We start from the raw sequence: 12,371 nt of genomic DNA, 5'->3' as shown, positions 1-12,371 counted from the left end.
GTGAGCTATAGCTCACGAAAGCTTATGCTCAAATAAATTGGTTAGTCTCTAAGGTGCCACTAGTACTCCTTTTCTTTTTGCAAATACAGACTAACACGGCTGCTACTCTGAAACCTGTCTCTAGGTTTTGAATCTAATTACCCTGTAAGGTATTTACCATCCTGATTTTACAGAGGTGATTCTTTTTACTTCTATTAAAATTCTTCTTTTAAGAAACTGAATGTTTTTTCATTGTTCTTAAGATCCAAGGGTTTGGGTCTGTGGTCACCTATGCAAATTGGTGAGGATTTTTAATCAAAACTTCCCCAGGAAATGGGGTGCAAGGGTTGGGAGGATTTTGGGGGGAAAGACGTTTCCAAACAATGCTTTCCTAATAAAAATAAACCCATATAAACGTTTGGTGGTGGCAGTGGAAGTCCAAGGGCAAAGGGTAAAATAGTTTGTACCTTGGGGAAGTTTTAACCTAAGCTGGTAAAAGTAAGCTTAGGAGGTTTTCATGCAGGTCCCCACATCTGTACCCTAGAGTTCAGAGTGGGGAAGGAACCTTGACAGTAATGGACACTCTTTTCAAGGTAACAAACTTCTCTATATGGCTTTTTTCCAAAGACAGATTTTCCATGTTATAGAGAGATGCATATAATACAGGAGTTGTTTAAAAACAGACATCACTGGAATTCAGAGTCAAAAATACGACCTTAATGGGCACAGAGCAATATATGAACATTCTGAACAGCCTTCTTCTGTAGTAGTAACTGTCCTACAATAAATTAAACTTCAGAGTTCCTATTTCTCCCCTACCGTATATGAATAACTTCCACTGCAGTCAACAGGGCTCCAGAAGTTCAGCATCATACTCAGAATCATGAGTCAAATTCATCCTTGGTATAACTCCCCTGATGTTTATGGAGTTACGCCATGGATGAATTTAGCCACTGGTGATTTTAAACCCAGACACCTCGTGTGTGAAAGTTAAGATCACCATCTGTTATAGGCAAAGCTGAAAAGTGTGCAAAGAGATTTGTAAAAAGGTTGTTCTATCACCTGAGATCAGAAGCAAATTAACAGTTATATATGCTGGAAAAAATCATTTTAAAGCTCCTTTCAACTCTTAATTTCTCAAGACATGGTTCAAAGCAATTTGAGCTGATTCCCCAAAAAACTAATAATCTTTTTATCAGAGTTGCCAGTACTTACTAGACAAGCTTGCGGAAGAAAGCTGTTCACCCTGGAGATACTCCACATCCCCTCAAGGTATTGCTGAGCCTGGATAGTCACGGAGCTCAAAGCACCACTGAGGCCGCTGGGAGCCACAGTTACTTGAACACTGGAGTTTGGAAAACTGCTTGTGCCTTGAGGCCATCCAAGTCCCTTCTTTCTCTCTGTCCCAGAGAAAAGATTTGTTGATTTTCCGGACTGTCTACCCACCTGCCCAGAAACAAGCGGCAAATCCCTTTGGGATGACACAGTCACCATCCTTGGTAAGACACCTGTCAATGCTCCAGAACTTTGAGGGAGGCCAGGTACTTCTTGATAGCTGGCTTGATTAAGGGTGTGGATCATTTGAATGGCTTCCTGCTTCAGCTGATTCAGGTGGGTGGCGCAAATTTCACATCTGCTCTCTCCTTCATTCCTGTTTTTCTGTAAATAGTCAGGCACTTGAAGCTTGTCAAAAATTAAAGCTGATAATCTTGGGTCCTAAAGGGAAAAAAAAGTAGAAAAAAGAAAATCAGTCCAAGACAAGTACAGAAAAAAGGAAATACAGTCTACAACTCACTCTTCATCCTTAGTGGTACTTGTAGTGAAGGTATCTTGCTAACTCTTAGGCTTCAGCTGAGTATCCTGGCAGACTCGCAGCCCATAACTGATTAATCAGTGTTAAGGAGCTTCATTTGTATAATGCCCAGCATGAAAATTATTATCAGAGTTTAACAGTGGAACTTGTGGTGCACTTGATAACTACTCATTTACTTACCCTTCTAATTAACTCTCCTTTTGAAATGTGCCCATGTTTTTCACGCTCTGCAACAATGTTTATGGTGCAGACCCTACTAATATCGTAATGCACTTCAAAGGCATGCAATCATCTTAAACCCATGAAAATTAGACCGCAGAGCACTAAACAGATTAAAGCGTGACCTGGTAAATATTTTGTGGTCCTTGCCCTCAGTGTTGAATAATCAAGCAGCATCAGAATTAGTTTACCAGATACTGACCGCAGTTGGCTCCTCCGTTAGTTGGGAACTACATTTCTGAAAATTAAAAGGAGTACTTGTGGCACCTTAGAGACTAACCAATTTATTTGAGCATAAGCTTTCGTGAGCTACAGCTCACTTCATCGGATGCAACTGTAGCTCACGAAAGCTTATGCTCAAATAAATTGGTTAGTCTCTAAGGTGCCACAAGTACTCCTTTTCTTTTTGCGAATACAGACTAACATGGCTGTTACTCTGAAACCTGTCATTTCTGAAAATTGTGATCTAGGCGATGGCAATATTTCCTTACGCTACAACTGCTTTTATGAAAAATACATTTGGAGCCTACCGCAACCTTCAGAGGTGGGCATGCCAAGAAGCTGATTTGAAAGCAACACCTATTTTGTTTCCACTAAATAAGCTTCTCTCTTTCAAAGTCATTTCATGCCTGTCCAGACACTTTAAAACCCATCGCTGTGCTTCCAGTTCAGAGATACAGTAACCTATCTCCTAAAACACGCAACTGCCTCTCCTCCCCAACAGACTATTCTAAGGATTAGTGAAGAGAGTAAATCCAGCTCTGTTAATCCGCTACCGAATACCTAATGCTGTGCAACAAAACTGACCAACTCCAAGCACTCATGTTGAGTTCTCCAGACAATTAAGGGTTTAATGAAAGATCACAGAGCAGCCCAAGGTTTATTTGTTTAATTAAAAAAAAAGTGAAAAAATGTTTAATTTGATTGTTAATGATGAGGGCAGACAAAGCTAGTAACATAGTCCTATCGTGTGTGCGCTTAGAGTGTAACCAGATTAGTACCCTTTTTTTAAAAAAATGTGCTACTTTATGCTAAGCTGTGATTGCTCTCAAGGAAATGAGCAGCTTACTGGAAGACCAACATATCTGATTTTTAATTATAATATACATCAGTAAAAATTGTTTTTAAAAATCCTGACATTGATATTTTTGCTTTGCTTATTATTCTCTTCCAAGGGAGCTATTTCCCTGCAGTTTGAATGTAAAAAGTCCAAAAACACTATTTAACAACTCAGGCAGAATCTTGGACTTGATTTCATCATCAGCTGCTGGAGTACTCTTGCAATGTTTTCTTAAACGTATCTCACAAAATACAACACTGCTGTTGATAGAAGCTGTTAAGAGAGTATTTAGCATCACACCATTCATTAGCTAATATCATTAACTATTGTACTTCTTTTCATTATGCTCCTAAATTATTGCCCCTTAAATGAATATCTAAACACGGATATGTCTAAGCCTTGGGAATTATAAAGTATTCGTGCCGACAGCACTACACCATTAGAATGAAAAGAAGCTCTGTTGCTATGCTTGGACAATTATGTCCCCAGCACATTGTATGACTAAACTGATTTATGGACTCAAATAAAGGTGCTGGTTTTACTTTGGCTTTGCTCCTTTTATGAAGCTTGACCCTAGTAAAATGATCTCTGAAGTTACAGGAGTTGCTCACAGTCATGACAGAGGAAGCCCTTCCCCTCCCCAATCTACTGAGAGATAACACATAAATAAAGAACCCCCGATCAGGCAGGAAGGAGCAATTAATATTTTAGGAAAAAGAAAAGGAGGACTTGTGGCACCTTAGAGACTAACCAATTTATTTGAGCATAAGCTTTCGTGAGCTACAGCTCACTTCATCAGATGTAGCTCACGAAAGCTTATGCTCAAATAAACTGGTTAGTCTCTAAGATGCCACAAGTACTCCTTTTCTTTTTGCGAATACAGACTAACACGGCTGTTACTCTGAAACCTAATATTTTAGGATCTTCTAACCCACCCCTAAGCAGAAATGAACCTTGACAAATAGAAAAAGAAAAGTCTAGTTTTTCTCGGGACAATCCTGCACACACTACTGAGCACTGTAAATAAATACTGAACATACTCTCACTGTCTACTAAGAAAACTAAATGGCACTAAGCTCAGTAGCAAGTGTTTCCAGGATAGAACTCTCTGGGCCAAACCCCGTGAACAATGACACACCTGATTAGCTTTACTCACTTGAGTCGTCCCACAAGAAACACATACTTTCAAGGTATAGTGCTATTTAGTTCTCTTACGTCAGTGGGACTAATCATGTGACTAAAGTTAAGCCCAAGCATCAGTGTTTCCAAGCTCTGGCATTATGTGACTAATAGGGCAATGCTAAAATGCTATTAAATATTTAAAATAAGCAAATTACTACATGAAAATGTTTTCTGATCAAAAATGTGCTTCTGATGTAAAGAAATCAGTAAGCCTAATTCTGTTCCTCCTTACGCCTAGTTTCCAGCAGGGTAACTATTGACCTCAATAGACTTACTCCTGATTTAAACCAGTGTAAGAGAGAACAGAATGAAGCCCATCACACATGGATATGTGAAGTGAATAACACCCGTTCAATCAAATGTGCAAAGTTACAAAATCAAGGTGATACAAAAATGTTTTGAGAAAACAACTTCTTTAGGAAATTACACTACACCGCTCATGTAAGTGTATTGTAGTGTAGATTTAAATATCTTAATTCACTATAAAAACAGTCTCCCCTTTCCAGTGGTTGGATTTTATCAAGCAGTTGCAGGAGGCCGTTTAAACTACTCAAGCAGTTTCTCTAATCACTTCTTGAAGCTCAGCCCATCCTCCTCCAGCTTCTCACTGAGGTACCAGCTGTGCACAGTTGGATTACTTTTATTTTTCCACTCAGTGTGACAAGAACACCTGGCTCACGGATGGGTGTGAAGGGTAAAGGAAACACAAGTTACTGTTAAAAACATTAAACGTAACTTAAAAATTAAGCCAGCCCAATGAAAGGGATTTCACTACCCTGTGACAATCCTGAGTCCTAGTGAATCTCCACTTCAATAGCCTCAGCTCTAATAAGCCTTATGGGGAAGTTACACTCACATGTTTTACAGAGGGAAGAAATTAAAGTGACCAAATGTGCTCTGTGCACTGCAAGCAAGAGGGGGGGAAGGGGAATGAGAATTCCAACCACAATTACTGCCTCACAGACAGAAGGAAAAGAGTCAGACAAGGAAGGTTATGTGGTATGATAAGGACCTCAACATTTAAGACGAAGCAGTGCTCCAACAACATTTTAATCTGTTACACTACAAAGGATGGAGCAGTTGTCTTTTACGCTGTAGACTGATATGTTGATCTTTCACTCAAAGCGCATTAACAAACCACACAGTACTTGTCACACCTATCATGCTACCTCTCTATAGCTACTTTGTGTACACCATTAGTAATTATCTGCAGAATGCTTGAATGAGTTGAATGGTACAGTGCAGTTTACACTGATAGTTTCCCCTGTTTCTGAAAACCTAATTTCACTTTTAAGCTTGTTTGCTACTGTATGTGAAATCTGGAAGGGCATAATCAACCTGTAGTAAAGGCACAATCCAGCAAACACAGGTGGTCCTATTAGAGCCAATTGCACTGAGAGAGAGCCCAATCCAACGCTCCATAAAGTCCCAGGAAGTAAGCACTATTCACATGAATAAGATCCATGGCTTGGTCCTGCCAACCTTTAAGTGAGATGTCCCTGCTCACATGAGTAATCTCACTCACTTCAGTGGGACTACTCACCTGAGTGAGGATTACTCACACAAGCAACAGCTGCAGGATTGAAGAGTAAGGAGGTAGATTTTAAATACCCTGATTCTGTTCCCAGTAAATCTATGGGTAAATCTCTCATCTACTTCAACATGAGCAGGACTGGACCCAAAGTTTGCCTTAAGGTTTTATCTTTGATGACAGTAATAAAAATAATTTCACAACAAGCACAAGTAATGAAAAGGTAGCTTAAAGAGAGAGAAAGAGAGGAGAGATCGGTAATTTTAAATTCACACTTCTCTGATTTCTGTCTCAGCTATTGCATTTCTGCCTAATCAAATTTGACAAGGACCAATGAATTTGCAGACTATAAGGCTGCAATATATTCCATTTGCTACAAAAAAGAAAGCATGTGTTTTCTTTAGTTAATATTTTTTAAATAAAGGTTTCAAAGCATACCTCACAACTGTAAAATACAAGGGGCTGACTCAATTCCCATTGAAGCTGATAGGAATAGTCCTATCCACTGTAATAGTAATTGGATCAGGCCCCAAGTCCAGAATTTTCAGAAGAACCTAAACTTCCATCTAGGCATCAAAATAAGCAGCCAATTGTAAAAAAGGTCAGTACCCTATATGCCTTGATAGGAGCAGAGCTCTTTTGAAAATCTGACCCCACTTGTGGGTGCTGAGCCCTTGACAATCTGGCTCTGAATTCTTTTGAAATTTTGGCCCCATATGTGCATTTACTTACTTAAAGTCTGCAGATGGGTACTTTTGTCTAGGCAACCCCAAGAAGCAGTACTGGCTATTCTGCCACTGCAAAACAGAAAAAGTTTAATCTTTAAATCTTACCTTCAGCTATTTACTTCATATGCCCACGCTAACCAACAGGAGAGAAAGAAGAAAAGCATCTGGATTTTCACTTAAGAAGCTGCAATCGTTGAAGTAATACCCACCCATCTTGTAACCTTATCCTTTTAGTGAGCATTTATACCTGTAGTGTGAACAAATGATGAGAGAAACAGCCAGCAACCATCCTTACTAATTACCTACAGGTTTCTCCTTGTTCATATAATTCAAGTGAATCTTGAACAATATGCTGCATTAAACTAAATTCTTTGTTTTAAAAGCAAAATATTTGAAGAAAACTAAATGTCATTATTACCTTAAAGATAGACCGAGGTGCAAGACATTTTTCAAAGATGCTTTCTGAGAAAGGAATGTGAATGTACTTTCTCAGTGCAAAAGGATCAATGTTAATGACTTTTTAACTTAATTGCCTTTCCAGCTTTCTGCTGTGTTGCTTACAAATTAGTTTTTACCTTACATGACATTGTGCAATATCCACTAATATCTTCTATATTGATAAACAGTTTGAAGGTTGAGGATTGTGTTCAATTATCTATTCACTGATAGAAAAAAAGAACACAGTGCTCAGCAAAACCAGAGGCCATTCAGTGTAATCAGAGAAAGAGCAGGATGAATGATTCATTTTGAAAAACCTCAACCACAAGTATCATGTAAGTGACATCATAGGGCAGGCACTAATTATCCTATGGAAGGGAGAATATGAGTTATGTTTGTTCAAGTAACCCATGCTGTAAACTGACAATCCTCCTGCCATGTATCTTCGTAGTATATATGCAGTAAAGAAAAAAACTTGCAAAAACCCTCACAAGAAAAGTATTGACTAGATGTCACCATTTTTTAAAAAAGCTAAATGTATCTGAAAATTGTAAATGTACTTGAAAATATCTCTCTGAATAGGGAGGCTTGTGCACCACATCTTCAGAGCTACTAAAATGTGCCTAAGTTTGAAAACAACTACATGCCTTTTTAAGGCCAAATCTTGCCTGCTCTCCCCACATGAGTACCACACTACCTTTAATGGGACTATTCATTTAAGGCAGGAGAATTTGGTCCTCCCTGTGCAGCTGTCAGTAGTAAAAGTCTGCAAATTTTATTTAAACATTCATTTCATATTCCGTGTGGGGGCCAAATCCTCAGCTGATGTACCTCAGCATAGCTCCGCTGACTTCAGCCAGCTGAAGGCCTGGCCCTCGATCTTGTGTTTTAACTGTAGCTAACCCAGAGAATTTTGAAAATTGATTTGAGCATATTTGAATACCTAATTTATAAATATATTGCATTCCTTTACACTGACATTCATTTGTATAAGCAAAGTGAAGCGCTATGTTAAATCTTCTTGAAAAGAGTTGTCATCTTACACTAAAAACGATTGCAATGTGTTTAGTTATTCTAAACACTCAACTGAGCTCTTTTTAATTCCATTTCCTGCCCACTTTAATGTACTTTAGTGGCCTGCAGTAAAGTTAAAGCCATAGGTGTGTGTCATAAAGATGAATTGTGCTATTGGAATGCATAATACAGTGGAAACAGGAAATGAGAGCAATCTGGTTTATTTACATCTCAGACGCCCATCAGCACCTCAGCCTACTCCCCATTGGTTACAAGGTCCTTTCCTGTTATCTTGTTGCATAGGTCCCTGCAAGGATTTGACTTGTAACCTCTCACAATGAAAAGGTAGAGGCTGATGGCTCAGAGATCTGTGTTTGTGAACAGGCAGGCTATTGAAGCAAAAAGCCCTGCAGTGTATTTAGTTGAAAGAAAACAAAATAAAGGTAATGGTTGTGATTTAAAGTAATTAAAAGACACAAACAAAATGTAGAACCCCAAAGAGATCCCCTATCACAATTAAATTTAAGTCAATACACAGGAACCAGACTACTTTGGAAACAGTAATTACTATCTTACAAAATATTACTTTTAATCTCCTTTCTTTACGATCTAATTAAACAGATATTTTACTTGCATTTGAGTCAATTTTAGTATTCTGTGTATTCTATAAACTACACATCCAAACAAGTATGCAATTTTATGCTTATTTTAATAGAGTACAACTTCAGTTTAAAATGATGACTTTTAATTTGTACATTTATTGTTGGTTTTAAGTAAACCTTTAATTTTTTTTCTCTCTCTCTATTCTGTGACTTACTGTAACTTCACAATGCAAATTCAGCACTGATTTTGTTCAGATGAAAATGTGCTCTTGTAACATCCATTCGCTACTTTTTCTCTATCATAGTAACATCTTTTACAATATAAACGTTTTGGAAAATAGTTATAAAGCCATCACTGCACTTATAGCTAATCCGCTGTGTTTCAAAAGCTCTCCTTTGAATCTTAATTTTAAAAAAAATGTTTAGACAAAAACCTTTAAGGGAAATTGGATATCTTAAATGAAGCTTGATCGGTTTTCTATTTTTAATTATTTTCCTCTTTGAGGCTGGGGAGTGAATTCTCACTGGTGTATTAGTGCTTTAACTTTGATAATCTATTGAACTGCATGGAAGAACAAAACTTTTCTTTTTGCTTAAAGAAAATGTAGTACTTGTGAAACGTGCTAGATTGACATCTCTAAAGACTGTCCTCTATGAACCACAGAAGTCCAGAGTCTGATGCCCTTACACATGGCAAAGTAGTGCCTTAATCCATGAGTAGTCTCAATGATTTCAATGGGACTGTTTGAGTAGTAAGGTACTACTGAATGCAAGTAAGGGATCTAGAATCTGTACAGTGTACACAATTCACACTGCTCTGTCAAAATGTGCTTCAGAGGAACCACCTTGTCAGGGAGAAAAGGATATTTTAGTCTCTACCCATTCAGTCCTTGGACTCTGCTGAAAGCGATGATTGTGATGGTCAGTTTTGAGAAGTTTTTCTTGTCATCTCTGACAAGAAACAGGATTGAGACCAACATCCCATTTCATACAGGCACTGGAGAGGTAGGAGATGAACAACAATTTGGGACAGATCTTCAGCTGGTATAAAGGATGCATATTTCAACAGAGCTATGTTCATTTATATCGGCTTGACATCTGGACTTTTCTATTTGTACAGCTCAAAGCTTCTGGATTCCTACCTCAGTGAAAATGTCAACTTGGAAAACCTGGACATGACTCTCTGGAAAAAATGCTTGGAGTACACAGGACAGCAGTATACAGACTCTCGTGTTGTTCCAGTCAAGCCATCTCAATCCAACTAAACGGATGCTTAACACCAAAAGTTAGGAAGTTGACATTTTTCCTAATTTTTTCATAAAACAATTCCTCATACATTTAATTTCACCTTAAAAGGCCAGCACATGGCATAACATCATACCCATTTAATGTATCTTTCACTTGCTCATTTTATGAATTACTTTTTTAGTGAATGAACACTTGAGGAATATAAGGGAATGGTTCAAGCTTTCAGAATAGCCAGGGCTGCCTATTGTGTATTCCTCCTAGAAGCTACAAATTGCCATATGCAGATGGCTAGTTAGCACAGCAGGAGGTCTATCTATCTCACACGATAATTAAAGTGTCACTGCTTCAGCAAAAACTGACTTGCTGGCTTGACTTGACTTTAAATTTACAGTGGTGGGGATCACATCCTCTCTGTGGGGTGAGACTTTTCCCCCTCCCTCCCACTTGGACTTTGTTCAGAAAACTAAGCAGGAGGGGAGGGGGCGAAAGAGGAGGAGATGGAATCCTAACTCCCCAAACCTACAGACAACCCATGTGTGGCTTCAAGACCATCTCTCCCAGTCCCTTGACTGGCACAGGGTTCCTGTGGCAGTGCTTTGAAGTTTCCAGTGTAGACATACCCTACCTCTCCACTCCTCCTTTGAGCCACTGCATAAGCATAGATTCCATGACCTTTCCACCTGCCCGCCCCCTGAAGACAGCTCTGCACTTTTCAGAGGTGGTTCAGACACCCCTTTTGCAGCCACTCCACTTACCCCTTTCCATCACAGCCCCACAGCGGGTCTTAAGTGATGTGGAGAGGCATTACAGTCACACTGCCAGGGCCAAATCCTTCTCCAGATGCCTCTGGTGCCATACAGGTAGCTGACTCCCCCTCCCGTGTGGCAAAGGGAAAATATGCAAATAGATCATGCGGGATCATCCCCCAAAGAATCAAAGAACCTTTCTAAGAAAATCCCTTGGCCAGGAGATAATGATCTCAGTCACACAAATGGGAGCTGAAAAAGACTTATTAAACAACCCAGTTTCTCCCCTCTCAGAGCAGGACTGTTCTCTACAGTTTCATTAAGCAGGATACTGACCACACATAATGACAGGTTTCAGAGTAACAGCCGTGTTAGTCTGTATTTGCAAAAAGAAAAGGAGTACTTGTGGCACCTTAGAGACTAACCAATTTATTTGAGCATAAGCTTTCGTGAATTACAGCTCACTTCATCGGATGCATCTGATGAAGTGAGCTGTAGCTCACGAAAGCTTATGCTCAAATAAATTTGTTAGTCTCTAAGGTGCCACAAGTACTCCTTTTCTTTTGACCACACATACTTTCTATGCACAGCACCATGCCAGGGGAAGACTACAGTCTTGCAGACTGACCTGCTATTTGTGCTCAGGTGCCATGGGTGGGAAGACAGAGGCGCCAACAGGATAGATTTTAAATGCCCTACTTCCCTTTGGAGGCTATTCACAACCCATGCAATTCAATGTCAGCAAGTTTTTCAGCCTGCATTTTTCTTGCCTTAAGTTTCTGCTTTTACTCCTAGTTGTACACCCTAAATAATTCTTCATCTCCTACATATTTACATAGTCTATTATCACAATCCCCCACACTCCTTAGCAGTTGCCTAGCCAAGATGTACACATGTAGACAAATGAATCCTTCCAGCCACCTATTCAAATCTGTTGCTCTTCTCTTCATTCTCTCCAGTTTGTCTGGAACTAGCTGGAACTGAACACAATATTCCAAGTTACAAATAACCAGGCACCAGAATTGATAAAAGTGCGCCAACTTCAGTACCTTCAGCTAGAATAGCTAATTGTAGGGGGCTCATTCAAAAGCCAAGTAGATGCTCTGTGAGAGAAAGTAAACCAGCAGTATTTGATAATAAATGGAAAGACATCCACAAGAGAGCTGATGAAGCACCAGTTATGGTGACAACAGGGTGGCATGACACCCATCTGTCTCTCCCTACTGTGGATTTTATCACATCTTCATGAAAAGTTTACTAGGTAAACACATTGCTCAGCAGACCCAGAGACATTTCTTCCATGTTTTCAGGAGGAACAGATACCATGTAACAAAAGTAAGTTTTCCATCATACATATAGGATGGGTAGACAGAGGTATCAGAAGATCTCTCATTTAAGATGAAAACAAGGGATAATGAGATTGATTATCATTTTAGGATTGCCCCCAAAAAAATAAAAAAATCCCAGATTGTTATATTACTATTTACTTAGATTGTTAACTCTTCTTTTTTTTTCTGTGTTTGTACAGCTCCTAGCACAACGGAGTCCTGACCCATGACTAGGGATCCCAGGTGCTATGGTAATAAAATAATAAAGAATTATTATCATTGTTTATTTACATATCTGCACTTAACTGAACAGCACAGGATAATTTCTTACCTATTAAATAAAGTTGTTTCTAGTACTTCTATCCTATGCCAGGTCAGACAGGCTGTTTGCTTCTCCCTTCCAGCAGGTGAAGGCAGGAGAAAAAAGAAAACACTGTCCTTACATAAGAAGCTTATTGGCTGCTAATCTCCAGCTGAATAGTC

The 12,371-nt window shown here is 39.1% G+C and overlaps 1 protein-coding gene across 1 annotated transcript in view; it reads right to left on the bottom strand.

Moving 5' to 3' along the window:
* Positions 1–12,371, bottom strand: part of KIF26A (kinesin family member 26A) — a 132,393-nt gene that overhangs the window by 84,129 nt on the left and 35,893 nt on the right. Inside the window, exon 3 of the mRNA XM_073349797.2 lies at positions 1,195–1,695. Within this exon, the coding sequence (XP_073205898.1) occupies positions 1,195–1,695 (501 nt within the window). The remainder of the gene's footprint in view (positions 1–1,194; positions 1,696–12,371) is intronic.

The sequence above is a fragment of the Lepidochelys kempii genome, chromosome 6 (assembly GCF_965140285.1).
Source record: "Lepidochelys kempii isolate rLepKem1 chromosome 6, rLepKem1.hap1, whole genome shotgun sequence".
NCBI classification, from domain to species: Eukaryota; Metazoa; Chordata; order Testudines; family Cheloniidae; genus Lepidochelys; species Lepidochelys kempii.
Note: the sequence above shows the minus strand (reverse complement) of the source record. Positions and strands in the feature narration are given on the sequence as shown.